The sequence below is a fragment of the Erinaceus europaeus genome, chromosome 20, assembly GCF_950295315.1.
Source record: "Erinaceus europaeus chromosome 20, mEriEur2.1, whole genome shotgun sequence".
Lineage (NCBI taxonomy): Eukaryota > Metazoa > Chordata > Mammalia > Eulipotyphla > Erinaceidae > Erinaceus > Erinaceus europaeus.
In genome coordinates, this window is record NC_080181.1 from 54,715,129 (window position 1) to 54,740,130 (window position 25,002).

Consider the following 25,002-nt stretch of genomic DNA (forward strand, 5'->3'; position numbering starts at 1 on the left):
ACAGACACCTGCAGACCTGCTTCACCGCCTGTGAAGCGACTCCCCTGCAGGTGGGGAGCCGGGGGCTCGAACCGGGATCCTTATGCCGGTCCTTGCGCTTTGCACCATGTGCGCTTAACCCGCTGCGCCACCCCCCGACTGCCAAGACTGATTTCTATGAGAGAGGCAGTGAGATCAGTATCACCATGCAGCTGTGGCATAAGCCAGTATTGGGGATTGAACCTGGGCCCTCTGAGGACTCGGGCACGCACGTCTAGTTCCCATAGCTTTTCAGTGGCCATCTCCCCGTTCATTCTCCAGCTGCTGTCTCCAAGGACCCCAGCCTGCTTCTTGGTCACTGACAGGAACAAGACACTAGGCTTCCAAATCATGGGGAGAACAGGTCACGTGGAAGAGGCGCTGGACACAGCTCTTGTGTTAATAGCACACAGCTCACCTCTCTCCTCCAAGGGAAAGAAAGAGCCTTGCAGCAGGTGGGAGCTGGACTAGCCAAGGACGCCCCGCCTTTGAAGGGTGTCACAAGTGACTGAGGGCAAGGTAACTCTCTTGCCGACAACAATGCCCCTTTGCCGTGGCTAGGAGAAGAGGGGGCACGGGTGGGCTCTTGGCAAACCAGCTGCCTGCACAGCTCTGGTTGCCTTTCTTCCAGGACCACGTGGGTTAAAGCAATTTAAGTGTCCTTCTGGCTACCTTGTCTTCAAAATGGAAGGAGTTGGCCCAACAACAGACTTGATGGCTACCTTCCACCTTAAGATCCCTGTTCTCATTTGCTCTATTCCTACTTTATGTTTCCTGATTATTAAATATGTTGTCCTACTCTATAACTCACTTCCAGCCACCAAGTTGCACACACTATTTTGATTCCATCCTGACTTCCCTGGACAGACGACCTCACCAATATGTCCTGAAACCCCATCTCCCCAGAGCCCTGCCCTATTAGGGAAAGACAGAAACAGGCTGGGGGTGTGGGTCCACCTGCTAATGCCCATGTCCAGCAGAGAGGCAATTACAGAAGCCAGACTTTCCACCTTCTGCTCCCAATAAAGATCTTTGGTTCATACCCCCAGATGGGTACATAATAGAGGAAGATGACCAGAGGGTTCCGAACCCCAATCCCACCAGGACCTGAAGCATTTGTCACCAGGAATCTTGTTCTTATACCATCACAGAAAGGGAAGTGAATTTGGAAAACACCAGAGGAAGCCAGGCGCTGTTTCTCTTATCTGAGAGAGAAGAGGAAAAAGCAAAGATATCTAGAAGTAGTAATAGGTGTAGGGTGACTTAGAAAGGAAATGAAGGAAGGTCTGTTGGGAAAAAAATGAGGAAATATATATATATATATATATATATATATATATATATATATATATATGGAGAGAGAGAGAGAGACATAGACAGTTATAGAATCAGCCCATATCTGTGACCTTGAGAGAACCACTGCAGTTTCCAGTGGAGGCAATGGGGACACAGAGCTCTGCTGGTGGGAATGGCGTGGAATTATACCCCTGTTATCTTACAATTTTGTAAATCTATTTTACATCTTAATAAGAAATAGATTTTTAAAAAGACCCAGAAGGGTTAAAAAATATATAAATAAAATCAAGTAGAAGGAGGGGCATTGATCCCCTGCTGCGGTCACTCTGGGGATGGACACAGGAGGTCCAGGTGGCCCTCAGAACCCCTGACCTTTGGCTTCACTAACTCAGTTTCACCCCAAGCTCTGGCCCTGCCTCACCTTCCTGGGCCTCATGGACTCCAGGGTCCCTCTCCCACGCCCGCCTGCTGCCACCACCTGGTGACGTGACATGACACACAGCCTCCTTCAGGCTGGGACTATGACCAACTGTCCACAGTGGCCCATCGGGGCTAGCTGTGTCCATCACGGGAGTGGACCCTGGGGCAGAGATGAGAGGGGACCTCTAGGACCAGACTTTGTGGGAGGAAGGAACCCTGACGCAGAGAAGCTAAGGGTTCCCTTCTCAGCTGAAGAACAATGCAGTGGGTGGCCATCTCCCCCTCCTCCCAGCACACACAGGGCTTTCTCCTGCTGTTAGCAAAGCGGCCTGAGAATCGACTCCTTCTGGTGAGCCTGAAGATCCATCAATTCCCAGCTGCTGCCACGTCCCTGTCCTGACCTCCCAGCACAGAAGATCACATGGTGAAGTGTCCAGAAACCTCAACTCTCGGGAGCCCTACCCTGCTAGAACAGGTCTGTCTGGGAGTATGGGTCAACCCCGTCTCAGCAGGAAGTGTTACAGAAACTGTCCTTCAGCAACCCAAAAAGAATTGTGGGTCCGGAGCCGGGTGGTAGCACACCTGGTTAAGCGCACACATTACAGTGCGCAAGGAACCACAGGTTCAAGCCCCTGGTCCTCACATGCAGGGGGAAAGCTTTGCAAGTGGTGAAGCAGGGGTCTCTCTGTCTCTCTCCTTCTCTATCTCCCCTTTAATTTTTTTTATGCCTCCAGGGTTATTGCTGGGGCTTGGTGCCTGCACTACAAATCCACTGCTCTTGGAGGCCATTTTTCCCATTTTGTTGCCCTTGTTGTAGTTGTTATTGTTGCCATAGCTGTTGTTGTTGGATATGACAGAGAGAAATCAAGAGAGGAGGGGAAACAGAGAGGGGGACAGAAAGACAGACACCTGAAGACCTGCTTCACCACCTGTGACGTGACAACCCCCCTCCCGCAGGTGGGGAGCCGGGGGCTCGAACCAGGATCCTTACCCCAGCTCTTGCACTTTGCACCATGTGCACTTAACTTGCTGCACTACTGCCCAGCTCCCCTCCCCCTCAATTTCTGGCTGTCTCTATCCAATAAATAAGATAATAAAAAAAATTTAAAAGAATTGTGAGTCCATATTCCTAAATTGGGAAATGTTGAGGTCAGAAGTGATAGGAAATACCTAAGGGGACACGGACGGTGCTGCACCATGCTGGAACACATGTTCCCAGGCACACCTGTGTGCCGGGGGGAAGGAAATTGCTGCCCAGAAAATGGGAGTGGTGACAGGTGTGGCTTGGAAAGGTAGAAGCGGGGCTTGGGTGTTATAAGATAAACTTTGGGCATGGCTTGGCCTCTGCCTAGGTGAGGTTTCATTGAGATGTGAGTAGAGAGCATCCTCCCTCTCTCTCTCTCTCTCTCTCTCTCTCTCTCTCTCTCTCTCCCTCCCTCCCTCCCTCCCTTCCTCTCTCTGTTTAGGTGAACTCCCTTTGACAAATGAGTAAGGGGGCTGGTCTCTTTCTCTTTTTCTCTCTCTTGGCCTAACACATGAATGTTGTCAATTTTCCTAAATAAAGTTTAAAATTCCTGAAAGAAAAAAATAAACAAAAAAAAAAGGGCCAGGCTGTGATGCGTCTGGTTAAGCCCACACATTACAGTGCACAAGGACCTGGGTTCGAGCCCCTTCTCCCCACCTTCAGGGGGAGAGCTTCACAAGTGGTGAAGCAGGGCTGTCTTTCTGTCTCTCCCCGTCTCTATTTCCCCTCCCCTCTCAACTTTTCTCAGTCTCTATCCAATAATAAAAATGAAAAAATAGGGAGTCGGGCAGTAGCGTAGTGGGTTAAGCACAAGTGGCGCAAAGCGCAAGGACCGGCTTAAGGATCCTGGTTTGAGCCCCCGGATCCCCACCTGCAGGAGAATCACTTCACAGGCGGTGAAGCAGGTCTGCAGGTGTCATCTGTCTTTCTCTCCCCCTCCCTGCCTTCCCCTCCTCTCTCTATTTCTCTCTGTCCTATCCAACAACAATGATGTCAATAACAATAATAACTACAAGGGCAACAAAAGGGAATAAATATTTTTAAAACTAACAAACTGAAATAAAAAATGAATCTGCTTCTTTTGCTCAAGATTCCATTGATAATCCAAACAAACTGTATTTTCTTTAAACAGAAAAAGAAAAAAAATGTTAGCGTGTTGCTGGGGGAAAGCAGATAACTATGTCAAAGGGCCAGCCCCACTGCACTTGGGGCTTTTGTTTTTTTTGGAGGGGGGAGGAGTATGAACCCGCTGAGTCAATAATTCCAGCATTAAGTAAACACAGCCTCCAGCATTCAGCCTGGGTGTGTCCCATGTCTGCCGAGAGTCGCAGAAAAGCTCCAACAACATTGTCACCTCACTGCTAGTGTCTCTTTGCACCTCCACCTCTTGGCCCCCATATTCTCTCCAAGTCAGCATCACACACCAGACTGCGGGAATGTTCTGTGGCTGTGTGTCAGTGTCCGTGGCCACATCGCTGCCTCCTGGTCCACAGGACTTGGACCTCAAGCCACGGAGGTAGCACTGAGGCCAGCGGCCCTGTGAGTGGGGAAGCCACATCCCCCACCCTCAGTGGAACTGCTGGGCGGCCTCCCACAAGGGGCTGGTGTGAATCTGGGTCAGAAGCTGGCTAGGCGCCTGCTCCAGCCAGTGAGCTCTCTCTCTCTCTCTCTCTCTCTCTCTGCTCCATGGATTTTTAATACTCATGTCAGAGAGAGGGGCCGGGCAGTGGTGGTGCACCTGGTTAAACACACACAGTATGAAGCGCAAGGACCAGCGCAGGAATTTAGGTTCCAGCCCCCCCAGCTCCCCACCTGTAGGGGGGACAGTTTGCAAGAGGTGAACCAGGTCTGTAATTGTTTCTCTTTCTCTCTCCCTCTCTATCTCTTCCTCCTCTTTCAATTTCTCTCTGCCCTAGCCAATAAAATAGAAAAAAAAAAAAAATGACTGCCAGGAACAGTGGATTCACAGCGGCAGCACTGAGCCCCAGCAATAGTCTTGGAGACAGAGATAGAGAGGTGCTGGAGGAGAGAGAACCATGCAGCTGTGGCCTAGGAGAGGCCTGAAACAGAACCTGGAGTCTCAGGCATGCAAGTCCTATGCTCTGCCGCTGAACTATCTCTGTGGTTCCACACTGTGTTGTCACTGCAGTGGTTATCATTTCCTATTCCCTGTTTCCCTGGGGCCAGCTGGCCTCCCTTTATCCTGTGCTGAGAACTCCTGAGACAGGCACTAGGCTCCCCGGACTGAGGGCCTCCCCAGCTCCTCCTTATCCCCTCAAGTCCCTGAAGATCCAGAGACTCAGGACTCACTCCTGGACATGTTCCTGAGAGCCCAGAGTTGCAGAGGGAGCCCCTTTTTATATTATTATTATTAGCCTCCAGGGTTATCACAGGGCTCACTGCCACCACTTCAAATCTATGCCTCCTGTTGGCCATTTTTTTCCTTTTTCTATTTGACAGAGAGAAAATGAGAAGAGAGAAAGATAGACACCTGCAGACCTGCTCCACTGTTCATGAAGCATCCCCCCCCACCTGCAGACCTGCTCCACTGCTCATGAAGCATCCCCCCCCCCCGCAGGTGGTGGGCAGGGGTTCAAACCCGGGCCTTTCCTTCTGCCCAGCTCTCCAGGATGCCCCTTTTAAACAGAGTCAAGGAGTCGTGCACAGCACAGCACAGCACCGGTTTGAAGGTTGAGTCCATGACAACGTGGTGAGACTGGGCCTGCCGATGCCCTGGCAAAGGCGGACAGGACAGACTGGCATCATCATCACACAGGTGCCCTGTGTGCACAGGGAGGAGGCAAGCCTGCCCTGCTCCCATCTACACTGGTCAGCAAGGCCCACCGCTGAATGCAGAGGTACCAGATAGACACGGGCCCCGGCAGCCACAGCAACCACCCTGGTGGAAGTCACCAGAAACAGCCAGATAGGATGCTACAGATGGCCAGGCCACTCTTTCTGGGCAAGCTCGGCCTGGCCATCTGTCAGTGGTGACCATCAGGCTGTGCTCCTGCATGGGGACCCCGGAAGGGCAGAGGACTGGGTTGGGGAGGGCTGCTGGGGGTGCTGCCGGCAGCCCACTCTCCCCACTGCTCTGCTCCACCTCTGGATGGCTTTGCCATCTGCCCTCTTTGGTCCTGCTGTGAACAGGCCCCTTCTGAGTCAACAGCAGCCTTTCTTGGACTCCCCACATCTGCCTCCAGGCCATGGCTAACTTGAGGCACCGGGGTGATGGGCTGGGGGCTCTTAGCTACCTGGCTCATTGCAGTTGTAGCCAGGGAACTCTGAGCTGCAGGGGCCAACCCCAAGCCCACAGCCTGCTGGTCTACCATGCGAGGGGCCCTGTCTACAGTAAGCATTCCCTCGCCGGGCAGACAGTGGCCACAGCCCTGGACCTCCAAAACACTGTCCACTCTCCTCACCTGCTCGGTGAAGCATCCCCCTCCCCAAACTGGGCAGCAGTTACCACATCTCTGAATCTCCCCTTTGGGGAATAAATGGCATTCAGACCACTCATTCATCTCCTGCTGGGAATCAAACTGTCAGGATGACTCAGGAGCCATGGAAACCAAATATCTGAAGACTGGGGGCCCAGAGAATTTGGGGATTCAAGTAAGAACCTGATGAATGGAGGCAACCCTACACATGCAAACATAAAAAGTAAATAAATTAACAGAATTGAAACCAGGGTTATCGCTGGGGCTCAGTGCCGGTCCTGTAAATCCACAGCTCCTAGAGGCCATTTATTCCTCTTTTTTTTTCCTTTCCCTTTTCTATATTTATTTATAGGATTGAAATAAACTCAGAGGGGGAGATAGAGAGGAGAGAGACCCTGCAGACCTGCTTCACTGCTCATGAAGCACCCCCCCCACACACACACACACACACACACACACACACACACACACACGAGAGGTAAAGTCAGTGGATGTGAAGCTAGAGGCCTGTGATTGAATCCCTGGAGTTGGATGTCTCTACGAAAGGTAAGTCCTAAGAGGATGTCTCTACGAAAGGTGAGGGGAGAGAGGGGGAAGAGGGAGAAGAGGGGTAAGAACGGGTGGGGAATGGAGGCTTGAACCCGGGTCCTTGCGCATGGTAGTGTGTGCCATCTTCACTGGGTGTGCCAATGCCCGGCCCCTTCAGAGTCAAAACTGATGGTGACATTGCCCTCGCAGGCACAGCCTCTCTCCCTCACACCGCCCTGGGCCTCTCCCCAAAGCTGGCTCCCAGGATGCCCTTTCTTCCCTCAGCATTGAATCCCGAAAGGCACTGCCTGTTGGTTTCTGCCGCTGGACGTGGGCTCCAGGTCTGCCTGCGAAGCCTCGTGAGGGCAGAGGCCGGGTGGGACCGGGCCTTGTGTGTGCAGGATAGGGGGCTTGGTGCAGGTCAGGACAGGACACAGACGCCATTGCAATGCTTGGGGAGGTGTGCGAGAGGAAGGAGCAACAGCAGACAGGTGTGCACAGGTGCGGAGTGGGCTCAGGCCGCCGGGGAGGGAGCTCAGGGCAGGGCGGGCGCACAGGGCCCCAGCGGGATGGGTGCGGAGGGAGGGTAAACAGCACAGGTGAGCGAGCAGGCGGGCGGGCGGGGCCCTTACCCGGTAGTAGTCGGTGCTGTAGACGTCCCTGGACATGCCGAAGTCGCCGATCTTCACCAGCAGGTTGGCCCCCACCAGGCAGTTACGGGTGGCCAGGTCACGGTGCACGAAGTGCTGGGAGGCCAGGTACACCATGCCCGAGGCGATCTGGCTGGCAATGTGCAGCATCTGTGAGAGCCCCAGCTCGCCCTTGGCTTGGCGCGGCTGCCCGTCCACCAGGATCATGGCGTCTGGCCCGTGGGCCCTGCGGGGGTCAGACAGGGCAGAGGAGGGCAGAGGCCGTTCAGGAGGGGGACGCAGGTGAACGTTCAGAAAGCGACACGGCAGGTGACGGTCCCCGTGACGCCCCCATCTGAAGGCCTGTAGGACGTCCTTGCTGGGGCCACTCTTTCACTCTGAGAGACACAGACACCCGGCACTGACTGCGACAGCCACCGTGCTGGCTCACGGTGCGGACAGCCCGACACCAGCACTCACGTTCATAGTAGCCGCCGTTGACTGAGCACAGAAAACCTTCCCCGGGGTACTGCGCAATCAAAACACCGAGTCCTCCGAACAGCAAACCCAGGGAGCAGTTATTAACAAGCTTCTTTTCTTTTTTCTTTCCTTTTCTTTTCTTTTCTTTCCTTTTCTGTTTCTTTGTTTTTGCCACCAGAGTTATCACCATCCATTGGTCCCGGCAGCCATTTCCCCCCCAACTTTTAATTAGCTAGGACGGAGGGAAGTTGAAACCAAGTGCACATAGTACTAATTGCAAGAACTCATGCAAGAATCAGAGTTTGAGCCCTTGGCTTCCCACCTGCAGGGGTGACATTTCACAAGCAGTGAAGCAGGTCTGCAGACCTCTCTCCCTCTCTCTCTCTCTCTCTCCCTCTCTCCCTCTCCTCTCTCAATTTCTCTGTCCTAGCCTCTCTCTCTCCCTCTCTCCCTCTCCTCTCTCAATTTCTCTGTCCTAGCCTCTCTCTCTCTCTCCCTCTCTCTCTCCCTCTCTCTCTCCCTCTCTCTCTCCCTCTCTCCCTCTCCTCTCTCAATTTCTCTGTCCTAGCCTCTCTCGCTCTCTCTCTCTCTCTCCCTCTCCCTCTCTCTCTCTCTCCCTCTCTCCCTCTCCTCTCTCAATTTCTCTGTCCTAGCCTCTCTCGCTCTCTCTCCCTCTCTCTCCCTCTCTCTCCCTCTCCTCTCTCAATTTCTCTGTCCTAGCCTCTCTCTCTCTCTCTCTCTCTCCCTCTCTCCCTCTCTCTCTCCCTCTCTCCCTCTCCTCTCTCAATTTCTCTGTCCTAGCCAACAAAATGGGGGTGGGGGAAGGCCACCAGGAACAGTGAGTTCATAATGTGGCACCAAGCCCCAGTGTTCTCTGCCCCCTCCCCAGCTATAGCTGGGACCCCAGTGTGTGTCCCCTGGAAGGAGGGCTCATCATTTGTTAGTGAGTGGGCTGGGGTCTCCCATCCCCCACACTGCACCTCTGTAGCTCTCACTCACACGTGGGGTGTCAGTGGGGCCCCAAGGAGGTGGCTGTGAAAGAGAGGGATCACAGCCTGGGAGTCTGGGACCCGGGTGCCCACCCTTACCCACTGGGCACCCTGAGTCCCACAGGCCTCCAAACCCTGTGGAGGCCAAGTGGAGGTCAAGGCCTGCCTGAGCCTTGTAGGGAGGTTCTGTTCTCTCTACAGAAGCCAGACCCCTCCCCCCATAGTTCAACAGGAGCTCTGACTGGGGTCCCAGACTCTACCAGTTCTACCAAGAGTTCCCCAAAATGCAGGGGTTCCCGCTCCAGGAAACCTCAATAAGTAAAATATGAAATATTGGCACAGCCAAGATGGCGGCTTGGAGAAACACCTGGTGTGAGCTCTGCAAGGAAGCTGCTTTCAACCTGGGAATCGAGGGAGAGGCCACCAGGTTCCAGACGCTACCATGATGCTAACTGGTTCCAGACGCTACCACAGACGTCCCCACCAATGTGTCCTGAAGCCCTGCTTCCCCAGAGCCCTGCCCCACTAGGGAAAGAGAGAGGCAGGCTGGGAGTATGGATCCACCTGCCAACACCCATGTTCAGCAGGGAAGCAATTACAGAAGCCAGACCTTCCACCTTCTGCATCCCATGGTGACCCTGGGTCCATACTCCCAGAGGGATAGAGAATAGGGAAAGCTATCAGGGAAGGGGATGGGATATGGAGATCTGGGGGTGGGTATTGTATGGAGTTGTACCCCTCTTGTCCTATGGCCTTGTCAGTATTTCCATTTTATAAATAAAAATTTTAAAAATATATTTAAAAATATTTTTAAAATAAAAAAAAATTTTTTTAAAAGATCTAATTTTTTTTTCAAAATGCAGCCTTTCTGTATTTCACTCTCACACACCTGTCTGTTCCTCTCCACACTGCCCTGCCAGATGTGAGGGCTGAGTGTCTGAGATGTGACTTACTCGAGCCAAGAACGGGATTTCAAAATTCTTTTTAAATTTGTTTTTAATATTTATTTATTCCCTTTTGTTGCCCTGGTTGTTTGTTGTAGTTATTACTGTTGTGGTTATTGATGTTGTCGTTGTTGGATAGGACAGAGAGAAATGGAGAGAGGAGGGGAAGACAGGGAGGGAGAGAGAAAGACACCTGCAGATCTGCTTCACAGCCTGTGAAGCGACTCCCCTGCAGGTGGGGAGCCAGGGGCTCGAACCGGGATCTTTATGCAGGTCCTTGCGCTTGGCGCCACCTGTGCTTAACCCACTGCGCTACCGCCTGACTCCCGATTTTTAAATTCTTATATAACATCCCACTAAGGTCCCTTTAGACTCAGATGGCCCTGTGTGGCCACTGCCCTGGACCACACGGTTCTACAAAGACCTGAGGGAAGTCTGTCCTTCCTCCTAGCCCAGCTCAGCCTCCGTGAACTTGGAAGCTTGTGACCTCTTGGGTCCCGGGAAGATGGCTGCCAGGTGTGGACAATGCTCGCCATGCTTTGCACCCTGGGGGACATAGGGGAGGCCTGGCGGTGGGAGGGGGGAAGTTATTCCCAACAGCCAGAGGAGTTTAGTTCTGGATGCTTGGAGGCTGGAAAGCCGTCTAGGCTCCCTCCATGAAGCCCCTTCAAGAACCTTCACTGTGGCATTAGGGAGAAGATGCATTTACTTCTCCTTTCTTTTTCTTTTCTTCTTTCATTCTCCTTTCTTTCTTCCTTTCTTTCTTTCTCTTTTTTTTTATTGCCCCCAGGGTTATTGCTGAGGCTCAGTGCCCACACTACAAATCCACTGCTCCTGGCAGCCCTTTCCCCCCCCCATTTTATTTATTTTTTTAATATTTATTTATTTTCCCTTTATTTTCCCTATTGTTTTATTGTTGTAGTTATTACTGTTGTTGTTATTGATGTTGTCATTGTTGGATAGGACAGAGAGAAATGGAGAGAGGAGGGGAAGACAGAGAGGGAGAGAGAAAGACAGACACCTGCAGACCTGCTTCACCACCTGTGAAGCGACTCCCCTGCAGGTGGGGAACTGGGGGCTCGAACCGGGATCCTTACTCCAGTCTTTGCGCTTTGCGCCACGTGTGCTTAACCCGCTGCGCCACTGTCCGGCTCCCCCTTCAATTTTTTTTTTTTAATTGATAGGACAGAGAGAAACTGAGAGGGACAGGAGGGATAGAGAAGGAGAGAGATAGACAGACACCTGCAGTATTTGGCTCACGGCTTGTGAAGCTTTCCCCTTGCAGGTGGACTGGCTCCTTAAACACTAGGTAATGTGTGTGCTTAACTGGGTCCATCACTGCCTGACCCCCAGTCACTTCCTGACTAGTCACATGTCTAACTCCCAGGGCTAGGGGTTCAGAGGGGCCCTTGACATCTGGCTGCAGGAGGGACCCCAGGGGTTGCGAGAGGCCAGCCAAGGGCAGGGTGGGGGTGGGGGGACACATTCTGCCTGGCTGAGGGGCTGTTTCAATCTCTTCCTCCTGCTCCTCCTGGACCTCAGGTCTATGCAAATCTGACTCTTTCTGATTATTTTTTTCTTTTCAGTATGGGAGAGGAAGAGAGACAGGCTCCAGCACCGCACCACTCCACCACTCGCAAAGTGGCCCCCGTGCCGGGGACTTGGACCCGGGTCCCGGTCACAGCCCCCAGCCTCGGGCGTACCTGAGAAACTTGTTGAGGTCCCCGTGCTTCATGTACTCGAAGACCATGATGAGAGGGTCGCCGTCACCACACACCCCGTAGAACTTGACGATGTGCTCATGCTGCAGGTTGGTGAGCAGCTCTGCCTCCCTCTGGAAGTCCTTCCGGGCGGCCAGCGTGGGGTCCTTGAGGGCCTGAGGGTCAGGACACGGGGCGTCACGGGCCGCTCTCCCCCGGGAGGAGGCCTTCACAGAGGCATGTGGGGCGTGGGTGCAGCTACAGCCGAGGGGACGCACGGATGCCTGTGTCCGGCCAGAGCCGGGCCACCACCAGGCCCCTCGGGCTGGCAGGCACCGGGTGGGCCTTGGGAGCGGGCGGCTGGCATGCTGGGGTCTGCACGTGTTGCCTCTGTGGGAAGCAGAGCAGGGCAAGCGGGGCCGTGCTGGGGGCTGTGGGGTTCAGAGAGAGGAGCTGGGGGGAGCAGGGAGGGGGCTTTGAAGTCCTGTGAGCAGCATCTGTACTCTGAGCTGGGACTTCCGCCACAGCAAATGCTGTGCACAGTCTCTACCTGCAAATACATTTTGTTTTATTTTATTTTATTTATTTATTGTTGGATAGAGACAAAGAGAAATTGAGAAGGGAGAGATAGAGAGGGAGAGAGACAGGGAGACACCTGCAGCCCTGCTTCACCACTTGTGAAGCTTTCCCCCTGCAGGTGGGGACCGGGGGCTCGAACCCAAGGCCTTGTACATGGTAGTGTGTGCGCTTTACCAGACGTGCCACCGCCTGGCCCCCTTCATTTCGTTTTATTTATTGGATAAAGACAGAGAGAAATTGAGAGGGAAGGGGGAGATCGAGAGGGAAAAAGACACCTGCAGCCCTGCTTCACTGCCTATAAACAGCCCCCCCAACGCGCCTGCAGGGGACTTGAACCTCCCTGGCCCAATAGTTGAAATTCTGTATCTCAGTTGTTATCTCTAGAGAGAGGGAGAGACATGAGGGAGGAGGAGACCCCACCACCAGCACAGCACTGCTTCTACCATCCATGGGGCATTCCCTTGGTGCTGTCCGTGGTGTGCCCATGTGGAAGAGGCCAGACCAGGACCCCCGTGTGGTAACTTGTGCACTCTGCTTACTGAGCTCTTAACGCACACTGGGGAGGAGAATCTGATGCCAGCTCTTCCTTCACAGGGCTTTCTGGGAGTTCACACTCAGCCCGTGTGAACGGAGAACACGTCCAGAGAGCACGTCCCCAAGGAAGGAGTTGACCCAAAGGAGTGATGGCTTCTGAGGGCTCGGAGCCGGGCAGCCAGATTCTGGAAGGTTCCTCTGATCCGTGCCCTGCCCCTGCAGGAGCGTGTCTGGGCCGATGGTCTCACCCGGTGGGTGGCAGGTGCTGTGACCTCCCAGAGCACCTGTGTCCTCCAGCTGCTCAGGCCCACAGGAACACCCGCAGCCCCCACCCTCCTCACAGCCCCCACCCCTCCCAGGCACACACCTTCACGGCCACCAGCATCTTGTCCTTGGTGGGGCTGAGGTTGTAGCACTCGGCCAGGAAGACCTTGCCAAAGGCGCCCTCGCCCAGCTCCCGCTTGAGCACGATGTCCCTCCTCTTGATGTGCTGCACGTCTGCGGGGACATGGCACGCTCAGTTGGGGGCCCGAGCAGAGTGGGGGGTGCAGGAGCACCCCAGGCCAGAGGGTGAACCACTACCCCCCAGCACCACTGCCCACCCACCCGGCACGGGAGCCAGCCTGGCTCTGAGGAGGGGGCCTCCTCCAGGGCCCGAGACTCAGCTCTTCCCTGGCCAACCCCCAGCCCCTCACACTCTGACTTCCTTTCTGTGACAGCAGTGGGCATGCAGAACGAGAGACACAGGCCCTCTCTGCTGACCGCCATGTATGGGGACAGAGCAGACACACAGACAGCACGTGTGCAGACATGGGGAGACACACACACACACACACACACGGATGAACAGACATGCAGACACGCAGTCACACATGTATAAACGCAGGTACCCGGGGACTCTGGTGACCTGGTGTAGGGACCCTCCTCTGGAAAGAGGGCTGTGGGGGGGCCTAGGGGAGCCCCACCACCCCATTCATGCTGAGGCAGGCCCAGCCCGGGACAGGCCTGCCAGCTGGGGTGTTGCTGAGCGGGGAGGGGGAGGCCCCGGGGGCAGTGGCTGTGCTCAGGAGAGGCAGCCTGGGATGAGGCCTGCCTTCGAGGCCCTCACAGCCCTTGGGCCCTGCCAGAGTGGCCACACCCACCAACCTGCTGCTTCCTTTTTTTTTTTTTGCCTCCAGGGTTATTGCTGGGGCTCAGTGCCCACACCATGAACCCACTGCTCCTGGAGGCCATTTTCCCCCTTTTGTTGCCCTTGTTGTAGTTATTATTGTTATTGTTGATGTCATTCATTGTTGCATAGGATAGAGAAGTGGAGAGAGATGGGGAAGACAGAGGGTGGAGAGAAAGACAGACACCTGCAGACCTGCTTCACCGCCTGTGAAGCGACTCCCCTGCAGGTGGGGAGCCGGGGGCTCGAACCGGGATCCTTAAGCTGGTCCTTGCGCTTTGCGCCACCTGTGCTTAACCCGCTGCACTACCGCCCAACCCCCTTCCTGCTGCTTCCTGAGGCTCCTGGGTGCCAGTACAGTAGGGGCAGGGGAGGCATCTGCAAGAGGTGAGGCTGGTTAGGGCCAAGTGCACAGGGAAGTATCTCTTCCACAGGACAAGCCCAGGAGCCAGCAGGACCCTGGGGGCAGTGGCTGCCCTGGGGGGGCAGGGGAGAGGGGTGGCAAGTCTCAGACCCACTTGCCCCAAGCTACACCCTCTGGGGAGCAGAGGAGTTCACTGGCCCCTTCACAGATGGGAGCCTGGAGACTCCCCTGAGAGCACGGAGATAACAAGGGTCCAGGAAGGCCTCCCCTGTCCCTATCTCTTGCTCTGCAGGCTGCCCACCCTCCCCCCTCCCCAATGTTGGGGTCCCCAAAACCTGCTTGTCCAAGACAACTCAGCTCCCCACCCCACCTCCAGCTTTGCTCACAGGCAGAGAAAGGGGAAGGGGGCAGCTGGCCCCTGGGGCCTGGGGAGTGCTGGGAGGGGAATAGGGGGGAAGGAGGAAATAGCCCAGCCCCCCCAGGCCCCCAAGGGGCAGCTGCTGCACTGAAGCCCCAGAGAGATGGGGAAAATTCCCAGCAGAGGGCAGCTGCCCCAGTCACAGGTCATGGCCTGCCTGGCCACCCCGGGACTCTGGGTCACAGGGCCAGACACTGAGGAAAGAGGGGAAGAGGGCTGCCAGCATGGAGAGACACCCCACTTTCCATCAGGAGAGGGGTCACAGAAGAGGGCTGGGGTCAGAGCACAGGACGGAGGGGCCCTGACATGCATCGGGCTTTCAGCAGACCAAGCCTCCCGCGGTGTCCCCTGCCCAGAGACACCGGGGCCGTCAGCCCTGCAGAGGGTCACTGCAGAGCCACCACATCCCCCAGGCCTGGACAGAACCCCTGACCCAAGGCAGGGCTCACAGAATTCCCCCAGGTAGACACTCCAGGGGCAGGTGTAGAGAGCCTCTCTCCCTCTCTATCTCCGCCTCCCCTCTCAATGTCTGTCTGTCCTATCAAAGGAGGAAAAAAATGGCCGCCAGGAGTTGGGGACCCCAACTTTGCACTGGGAGCAGTTGCAGGGGAGAGCTGGCGACAGGCAGAGGCAGCACCGGCTACCCCAGGCTCCAGCTTCTGCCCTGGGCCCATGGCTACCCGTGCCGAGCCTCTTGCTCTTACTACATACATGTATCATGTATTTTTCAAGAAAGAGAAGATTGGGTGGGGGGTGTCTGACGGACAACCGGGAGGAGAGGGGCCGGCTGGTGGAGCACCTGGCTGAGCGCACATGCTACAATGCACGAGGACCTGGGTTCGAACTCCCGGTCCCCACCTGCAGGCGGGAAACTTCTTCAGTGGTGAAGCAGGGCTGTAGGTGTCTTTCTTTCTTCCTTCATTCCTTTCTTTCTTTTATATATATTTTTTATTTCAATCATTTTTAAATGACAGCCCGCTGTCTCCCTGCAGGTCAGCTCAGAGAAAGGGGGTTGCAGACAGCCTGCAGCCCCCTCCACAGGGGAAAGGCCAACAGGAGAAGTTGGATGCATGCCCCTTAGGGGGGCTGGGTAGCACACAGTGCACCACATTGAGCACACAGGCTACTATACACAAGGACCTGGGTTCGAGCCTCTGCTCCCCATCTGCAGGAGGGGAAAGCTTCACAAGTGGGGAAGCTTCACGAGTGGGGAAGCTTCACGAGTGGGGAAGCTTTACAAGTGGTGAAGCAGGTCTGCATGTCTGCATGTCTGTCTGTCTGTCTGTCTGTCTCCCCCTCCCCTTTCAATTTCTCTCTGTCCTATCCAATAAAATAGAAAGGGGGAAAAGGGGGGGGGGGGAGAATGGCTGCCAGAGTAGTAAATTCTTCATGCTGGCACGAAGCCCCAGTGATAAAACCCTGGTGGCAATCAAAACAAGCAAACAGAAAGCTATGCACATCAGGTAAACTGAGGCACAGGATTCCAGTGCCTGTGGACACAGACTTCTGATACTGCCCAGTCTGGGGACAATGACTTCGTGAACAGTGTCACAGTGTCTCCTGCTCTGAAGTGGCCCGTTCACACAACCCCAACCCCACCCAGGAATGACCTTGAAGATGATCTTGGCTCAGCCAAGGCCTCTGGGAGAGAAGCGGGACCCTGTCCTGGAGCCCCAGGGAATCTCCTTCAGGGAGGTGTCCCCAGGTCCTGCCTGCAGCTGGGAGCAGGTAACCTGGGTGAACCCCAGGGTGTGCAGAGAGCTGGGACAGCCACCTCCAGCCCTAGGCCCCTGCTTCCTGAAGGCCTGCACTCTCCTATCTCCTAGCTGAGTGGGCCGGACACCAGGTCCTGAGGGGAAGCTATACTGCCACAGGTGAGCTCTCCTTGCAAGAACGAGCTTGTGTCCCAGGCCCGAGAGAGACACACCAGGGTGCCCCAGTCACCAGAATGGAGCATCTTGGAAGGAAGTTTGGAGGGGGGCTCAACTGCTGACCCCCAAATCCTCCAGGCCCCAGGCCCGTGGCTCCCCCTCCTCCCTGATGAATTCAGCACACGTTCCTCCCCGTTAACGGTGTGCCTGGCCTCTGACTCCTGGCCCAGCCTCCCTCCCTGGGCCTGGGGGTTTGCAGGCGGGAGACCCCTGGAGCCCACCGGCCCACAGTGGCGGGGGTGTTGGAGGCTCTTGTATCTGAGCAGAGGTCCCTGCAGGCCTCTCTCAGCTGAGACGGCCCACATGCTCTCCAGCCTGAGCTCACACAGCCAGCAGACCCGTTCCGAAGGGCTGCCACCAGCCGCCCCAACCCCGTCCACCTGCCTCCCGGGGAGGGGGGGGGCACATGTCCCCACCACATCCTTCCAGTCCCCTTCCAGCACCCCCCACCAGATGTGTGATGCACAGCTGGCTTCCTGGGGTGGGGGGTGGCATACTCAATCTCCATGCCCTTCTCCAAAATACAGGCAAAGAACAAGTCAGGTGGTAGAACAGTGGGTTAAGCATGGGACCAGCATACGGATCCCGGTTCGAGCCCCCGGCTCCCCACCTGCAGGGGAGTCGTTTCACAGGCGGTGAAGCAGGTCTGCAGGTGTCTGTCTTTCTCTCCCCGTCTCTGTCTTCCCCTCCTCTCTCCATTTCTCTCTGTCCTATCCAAGAATAAGGGCATCAATGACAACAACAATAATAACCACAACAAGGCTACAACAACAAGAGCAACAAAAGTGAATAAATAATAAATAAATATTTAAAAAAAAAAAAAGAACAAGTCAGACTTGGTGAACTCAGGGCACCCCCAGCCCAGCTCCTGACCCCTGACCCCTGGGCCCCCAGCACCAGACTCTGGCTGCAGACTGACTCTTTGATCAGGTCTGTCCAAGTCCATGGCCACAGCCCGGGAGCCCACAGCTGACAGCTCCACGCCCCCAGAGCCAGGAGCAAAGCTGTCTCCCTCCCGGGTCCCCTGGTGTGAACAAGATGGCACACCTAATGCCAGGGCTGTACCCCATGGCAGTGTGACTTTTCTTAGGTTCCACTGGAAGATACCAGGAGTGGGGGGGGGGTCAGGGACGTGGGTGGGAAGTGGAGACAGGGAGGAAATTCCTGAATGTCACAGCACCTGTTGCTGACAAGGGCTCACCTGTCAGAGCCAGGCCTGGGCACCCCAGGGTGTTCTCAGAGTATATAGGTGGGGCTTCCCGGACAAGAGCCTTCGGGGGTCCAAACCTCTCTCCCTCCCTTAGCTTAGGGGGCTCCCCTCACACTTGTCAGAAGACTTGCGACCTCTGGCCTCCCAGGAGTCAGTGACTTGGAGCCCGCTGACCACTTGCACCCAGGCCCTCTCTGCACTGGCCTGCCCTTCCAGGGTGCCTGGGCTCACATCCCTGGGCCCTCACTTCTTAATGCAGCTGTGCTCTTCCGGCCTGAGTAGAGAGAGAGAGAGAGAGAGAGAGAGAGAGAGAGAGAGAGAGAGTCTGCATGCACTGTGCATTGTGTGTGTCTGCCTGCGTGGGTGTACGTGTTTGAATGTGTGATACACCTGCGTTTTCTGCCTTTTTTGCCTCCAGGGTTTTCACTGGGGCTCGGTGCCGACACCAGGAATCTACCATTCCCAGTAGCCGTTTTTTTTTCCCCCACTTCTATTTTTATTGGATAGGACAGAAAGAAATTGAGAGGGAAAGGGGAGACGGAGAGGGAGAGACAGAGATACCTGAAGCCCTGCTTGTGAAATGTTCCCCTGCAGGTGGGGAGTGGGGGCTTGAACCTGGGTCCCTGTGCACAGTCCTCTGTCCACTTAGCCAGGTGGTTACTGCCCCACCCCTTAACTTGCATTTTCTCTGACGGAATCTTGACCGCAGGCTTATGTGAGTGTGTGTGTGTGTGTGTAGGGCTCTTTGAGCCAGGAGGGTGTGAAGCTCACAGGGGACCCACAACCAGGGCTACCCCCCTCCTCCATCAGCCCTGACCCCTGTGCACCACACCCACAGTTGCCTCTCCCAGTCCCCAGCCCCCAGGCGCCTGCCACTCCCCCAGGAGACCATATGAGACAGCTTCCTCTGTGCTTCAGGGACTGTGCCCAGTGTGCAGAACCTGCCCCTTGGAGCTTGCTCACCAGGAGCTCATCTTTGCCCCAGACTCGAGCACAGACAGTGCAGAAGCTGCCCAGTGGGGGGCCTGGCCCCTCCTGCAAATGCCCCGGACCATGCCAGGCCTGGTTCCCCACATGGCTGTCCCGGGGCTCTGAGGCTCTGGATAGAGAGAGTTTGCAGCTACCTGGATGCAGGCCTAGCAGGGTGAGGAGGGAGTCCCAGCTATGAAAGCAGAAAGAAGCACTCAGTCTGGAGCAGCGGGGAACCTGACCTGCCAGAGAACAGAGCTGCCTGGAGACAGCTCCTGGGCACAAGAAGCCCAGCCAAGCCCTGGCCTGGGAATGGAGCTCTGAGCTGCTTGGAGGGTGGACAGCCTGGGGGGTGAGGGAACGGGGGGAGGAATGTCCCCATGTAGGACTCATACTCTGGACAAGACCCTTCTTCTTCTTCTTCTTCTTCTTCTTCTTCTTTTTGCCTCCAGGGTTATTGCTGGGGCTCAGTGCCTGCACTACGAATCCACTGCTCGTGGAGGCCTTTTCCCCCCTTTTTTTGCCCTGGTTGTTGATATTATTGTTATTGTTGTCACTGATGTTGCTGTTGTTGGATAGGACAGAGAGAAATGGAGAGAGGAGGGGAAGACAGAGAGGGGAAGAGAAAGATAGACACCTGCAGACCTGCTTCACTGCCTGTGAAGCGACACCCCTACAGGTGGGGAGTCAGGGGCTCGAACCAGGATCCTTCCGCCGGTCCTTACACTTTGCGCCATGTGTGCTTAACCCGCTGTGCTACTGCCTGACTCCCACAAGGCCCTTCTATAAACAGCCAGTGACCCGGAGTCCCACAGACCCTCAAGCAGGCTGGGGTGCAGCTTCTGGGAGTGGGGGTGTGTGGCAGGTCCCTTGACCAAGACAGCAGGGTCAGCATCAGGAAACATAGTTTACCTGCCACAGCACCCACAGCCAGGGCCAGCTGTCCCCTAACACACCTGCCACACCTGCCACACCTGCACCGACCAGCTACCTCTGCTTGGTCCCTCTTCAGCACAAGTGAGCCTCCTGCCCTTCCTGCCTGGCCAGACTCACCTGACTCTGACACATGCATGAGTGGGTGGGGTGTGGGGGTCCTCACATATCTGGCTGGACTCTGGAATTCCAGGAAGCCTGGAGTCTAGCTCTCGACCTGTCTACTTTCTTTCTAGCTATCATTTACCTGTGAATCTCTCACCCATCAACCACCTGTCTGCGTAGGTGTGCTGGCATGGACCTAACATCCATGTTTCCTACCAGCTGCCTATCGATCAATTACTATCACTCATACACAGACCTCTCTAGCAGTCAAGCATGCCTTCACACCTCTCACCTATGTACCTGCCTTGCTGATCAATCAGTTATCCTCTATCCACCGTTTATCTGTGTATCTATGTCTAAGTCTGTGTGTGTGTGTGTGTGTGTGTCCACCACCAGCCTATCCTTTGCTAGTCACCCAATCTGCTGTCACCTCTCTGCCTGCCTGCCAGTCTCTGACCTTGCATGAGACGTCCCTGTGTCCTGTCACATCTCTGGAAGGCAGTGGCCAGACCTGGGTCAGCTCTGCGGCCTGGATGCCGAGTCCTGCCTGAGTCATCAAACCCAGACCCTCCAAAACGTACCGAGTGCCAGCACCCTGGGCTTCCAGGGCAACTCTCCTCCAGTGGGGTGTACACGCCCACTGCCCCTGGGCCAGGCCAGGGAAGGGCCTGCTCCCCAGGGGCCCGCATCCTGCCAGATGCCCTAGGCCAGCACAACAAGCCTGGCTGTGGGTGCTGACTCATTGCTCTAGTCACCTCTGGGAATCCGCTTCCCTTCTGGGCCACCTGCTGAGCCCCCTCAGCCCCTCCAGTGGACAGAGCTAGGGACCTGGGATTGAGGACTGACGGTAAGTCTGCAGATGGACAATCTCCACCCCTCACACACCCCAAGGAGCAAGCAGGACCCTATTAGTAGAGGAGGAGAGGCTGCTGGAAGGTGTCCCCACCCCTCTTCTCTGCCCTCCTTGCATCTGTGAGGGCCTGAGTTTGACTCCTGGCATTAAGAAAGTACAGAAGGTGCTTTGGCCTCTCTCTCCCTCTCTCTCTCCCTCTCTCTCTCCCTCCCTCTCTCTCTCCCTCTCTCTCTCTCTCTCTCTCTCATGTGTGCGTGCCCATTCAAAATAAATTCTAGAGCAGGCTCAGGGGCCCCTGTCTCCCCGCCCTGTCTGTCCTCCCCTGGGCCCAGGGCTTCCCAAGGTTGCATATTCGAAGCGGCTCGTGGCCTCTATGACAGCCCGGCCCACTCAGGGTGCTCCCCTGAGGCCACCCAGAACCTGAGGAAGTGGACAGCCACGCTTGGCTGGCTTTCTGTGTGACTTACCAGACTGGAGGCCTCACTCCATACACCAAAGGCACCTCAGGAATCTAAACTCCAGCCCTGAAACATGGCCACAGGAGCTACTGGGGGACCACGGTGCCGGGGGACCTAGTGGCTCTCTGAGGTCATCTGGAAAAGCCAGGTAGCCAGGAATCATCTCCCCACGCCGGGGAACGGTGTGACTGGGGGTACTCACTCTCCATAAGGACAGCTACCCAGTGTAGAGTCCCTGAACACACATGGCAGGGACAGGCAGCTCCTCTGGTGGGGACGGACACCAAGCCAGGTCCTTGTTCAGCTGCGTGACCCCAGGACCTCCTGTCCCCCCAGCACCAAGAAACAGAAAGGCACTCCCGTTTCCCAATGGGAGCCGTGCACATAGTAGGTGTGAAGGCCACACTCTGAGCTCCGATGATGGGGTACTACCTCCTGATCTGGGTGGCCATGTGCTGTGATCCCCCGGGTCACGTGCACAAAGGGGAAGCCCACTTTTTATTTATGTATTCCCTTTTGTTGCCCTTATTATTTTATTGTTGTAGTTATTATTGATGTCGTCGTTGTTGGATAGAACAGAGAGAAATGGAGAGAGGAGGGGAAGACAGAGAGGGGGAGAGAAAAACAGACACCTGCAGACCTGCTTCACCGCCTGTGAAGTGACTCCCCTGCTGGTGGGGAGCCGGGGGCTTGAACCGGGATCCTTACGCCGGTTCTTGTGCTTAACCCTCTGTGCTACCGCCCGACTCCCTGAGGCAGCCTACTTTAAGGCAGCTCTTTGCAGCTCTTTGTGAGGACAGCGCTGGGAAGATGGGCAGTAGACCTCACCAATGTGTCCTGGAATTCCACCTCCAGAGCCCTGCCCCACTAAGGAAAGAGAGAAACAGGCTGGGGCGGGGGGGATGGATCCACCTGCCAACACCCATGTTCAGTGGAGAAGCAATTACAGAAGCCAGACCTCCCACCTTCTGCACCCCAAATAGAACTTTGGTCCACACCCCCAAAGGGATAAAGAATAGGGAAGCTTCTGATGGAGGGAATGAGACACAGAACTCTGGTGGTGGGAACTGTGTGGGATTGCACTGCTGTTGTCTTATAATCTTGTTATCATTATTAAATCACTAATAAAAAATTCTGGGAATAGATTCAATACAGGGGGCCAGGTGGTGGTTCAGCTGGTTAAGTCCACACTTCACAGTACAAAAGGACCCAGGTTCAAGCCCCCACTCCCCACCTGCAGGGAGAAAGCTTCACAAGTGGTGAAGCAGGGCTGCAGGTGTCTCTCTCCCTCTCTATCTCCCCCTCCCCACTCAATTTCTCTCTGTCTCTACCAAGAATAAATAAATAAATAATATTCTTTAAAATGTCAACTAGGGCCAGGTGGTGGTGCACCTGGTTAAACACACATGGTACAAGTGCACAAGGACCCTGGTTCAAGACCCTGGTCCCCACCTGCAGGGAAAAAGCTTTGCGCATGGTAAGGCACGTGTCTCTCTCCCTCTCTATCACCCCCTTCCCTCTCGATTCCTGACTGTCTCTATCCAATAAATAAATAAAGATAATTTTGAAAGTCAACTAAGGCAAATAAATTATCTTTTTAAATAATGTTTCTTCTAAAATTTTTTCTTTTTTTAATATTTATTTATTTATTCCCTTTTGTTGCCCTTGTTGTTTTATTGTTGTAGTTATTATTGTTGTTGTTGATGTCATCGTTGTTGGATAGGACAGAGAGAAATGGAGTGAGTGAGGAGGGGAAGACAGAGAGGGGGAGAGAAAGACAGACACCTGCAGACCTGCTTCACCACCTGTGAAGTGACTCCCCTGCAGGTGGGGAGCCGGGGGGCCTGAACCGGGGTCCTTACCCTGGTCCTTGCACTTTGTGCCATGTGCCCTCCCACTGCGCTGCTGCCCGACTCCCTTTTAAAAATATTTTAATCATCTTTTGTGCATTTATTAGATAGACACAACCAGAAATTGAGAAGGAAGGGGGAGATAGAGAGGGAGAGAGAGAGACAGAGAGACATCTGCAGCCCTGCTTCACCACTCACAAAGCTTTCCCCCTGCAGGCAGGTACCGGGGTCCCGAACCTGGGTCCTTATGCACATGTGCGCTCAACAAGGTGCACCACCACCTGGCCCCAGGGCCTAGCCTTTCCAACGAGAGAGAAAGAGACAAGAGAGAGAGAGAGAGAGAGAGAGATCCATACATGGAGATATATCAGCACAGGGACGGCAGGAGTCTTTAACCAGAACAGGAAGAAGGTTCCTCAGATGTCAGGGAGCAGGGTCACAGGTGAGACTGTTGGCCACATGGAACAAAAGCAGAATGCCACCTGCTCACAGGCTGAGGCAGTGCCATGCACCGACTCCTTGGTGCTCAGGGCCACTGGTCACCTGTGGTGAGGGCCGGTGAGGGCTGGGCGCAGGCTGGGGTCCTCGCGCTGAACACACAGGCTAGGGGAGGTGCGGCCCCACCTGCCAGCGGCGGCATACTGTCTACTGCGTGATGACAGAGTGTGGGGGTGGGCAGTGATACAGCCTGGGGGCAGACAGCTCTGCCGAGACACTTTCTATGTGGACTTCATCTTTCTCCAGGCATCTGTTCCCTACATATCCCATCTAAACCTTGTCTGGTTCCCATGTCCATGCGGGGCTCCTCCATGTGAGGGGACGCGGCACACCGTGAAGCACGCTCCTCGTTCTAAAGTTTACTTGGGACGTGCATGCACACGTGGGAGGGAGCTCAAAGGGCCTCTCAGCTCGGCTAGCTGTGAGATTCTAGTCCATGTTTCCCTTTCATGTTTATATGTGATGCTGGGGATCGAACTCAGGACCTCAGGGATGCAAGGCCTGTGCCCTGCCACCGAGCCAGCTCCCCAGCCAGTACACTTGCTTATTCTAATGCACGATTCAGGCACCATGACTTCAATCTACAAGGTTCTCTCCACCCCCGCCCCCGGGAAGCTCCACTGAGTCCCTTTCCCGTCACTCCCCTGGCCCAGCTCCTGCCCTGGAAAGCTTCTAGTCTCCTGTCCCCATGGGTTTGCCCCTTCTGGGAACTGTGTGAGAATGACCCATGCCCTGCTTGCCATGCCACTGATGTGTGTGTGTGTGTGTGTGTGTGTGTGTGTGTGTGTGTCAGTGTGAGTGTGTGAGTGTGTGTGTGTGTGAGTATGTGTCAGTGTGCGTGTGTGAGTGTGTGAGTGTGAGTGCGAGTGAGTGTGAGTGTGTGTGAGTGTGTGTGTGTATGTGTGAGTGTGTGTGTGTGTGAGTGTGTGTGTGTGAGTGTGTGTGAGTGTGTGTGTGTGAATGTGTGTGTGTGAGTGTGTGTGAGTGTGTGTGTGTGAGTGAGTGTGTGTGTGTCAGTGTGAGTGTGTGAGTGTGTGTGAGTGTGTCAGTATGTGTCAGTGTGAGTGTGTGAGTGTATGTGTGTGTGTATGTGTGAGTGTGTATGTGTGTGTGAGTGTGTATGTGTGTGTGTGTGAGTGTGTATGTGTGTGTATGTGTGTGTATGTGTGAGTGTATGTGTGTATGTGTGAGTGTGTGTATGTGTTTGTGTGAGTGTGTGTGTGAGTGTGTATGTGTTTGTGTGAGTGTGTGTATATGTGTGTGTGTGTGTGTGTGTGTGCGTGTGTGTGTCCATAGGCACAGAGAACAGTGGGCTCCGTTTAATAATTTAATAAGCACATAAAAACAGATTAGGAAGCAGAGAGCAGAAATGTTAGGAGTGTTGTCCCTGGCTGATGGAATGGTGGATAATTTACAGGTAGGTGTGCGCCTTTCTGGGCTGCAGTGCGTGCTCTGCCGTGTGTATACGATAACCTTTGTCGTCAGGAGAAAAGCACAGGGCGATTCGAGCAGAGAGACGTCCCTCCCCACCATTCCTCCACGGGTCCTCGTGCGAGGGAAGATGGCCTCGGCCAGCCACAGACCAGAGGGGTGCAAACTCCACCCCCCAAATCCACCACCCATTGTCTCATGCTAGTCACAGTGTCCAGAGCTGCAGGTCCCCAATA

General features: G+C 55.0%; 1 protein-coding gene across 8 annotated transcripts in view; it reads right to left on the reverse strand.

Annotated features, from left to right (window-relative positions):
• Positions 1-25,002, reverse strand: part of NTRK3 (neurotrophic receptor tyrosine kinase 3) — a 239,695-nt gene that overhangs the window by 50,499 nt on the left and 164,194 nt on the right. For all 8 annotated transcript variants that reach the window (XM_060179408.1, XM_060179401.1, XM_060179399.1 and 5 more), the window contains 3 exons: positions 12,946-13,076; positions 11,469-11,641; positions 7,356-7,599 (listed from right to left, as the gene is read on the reverse strand). In XM_060179408.1, coding sequence (XP_060035391.1) covers positions 7,356-7,599; positions 11,469-11,641; positions 12,946-13,076 — 548 coding nt within the window. The remainder of the gene's footprint in view (positions 1-7,355; positions 7,600-11,468; positions 11,642-12,945; positions 13,077-25,002) is intronic.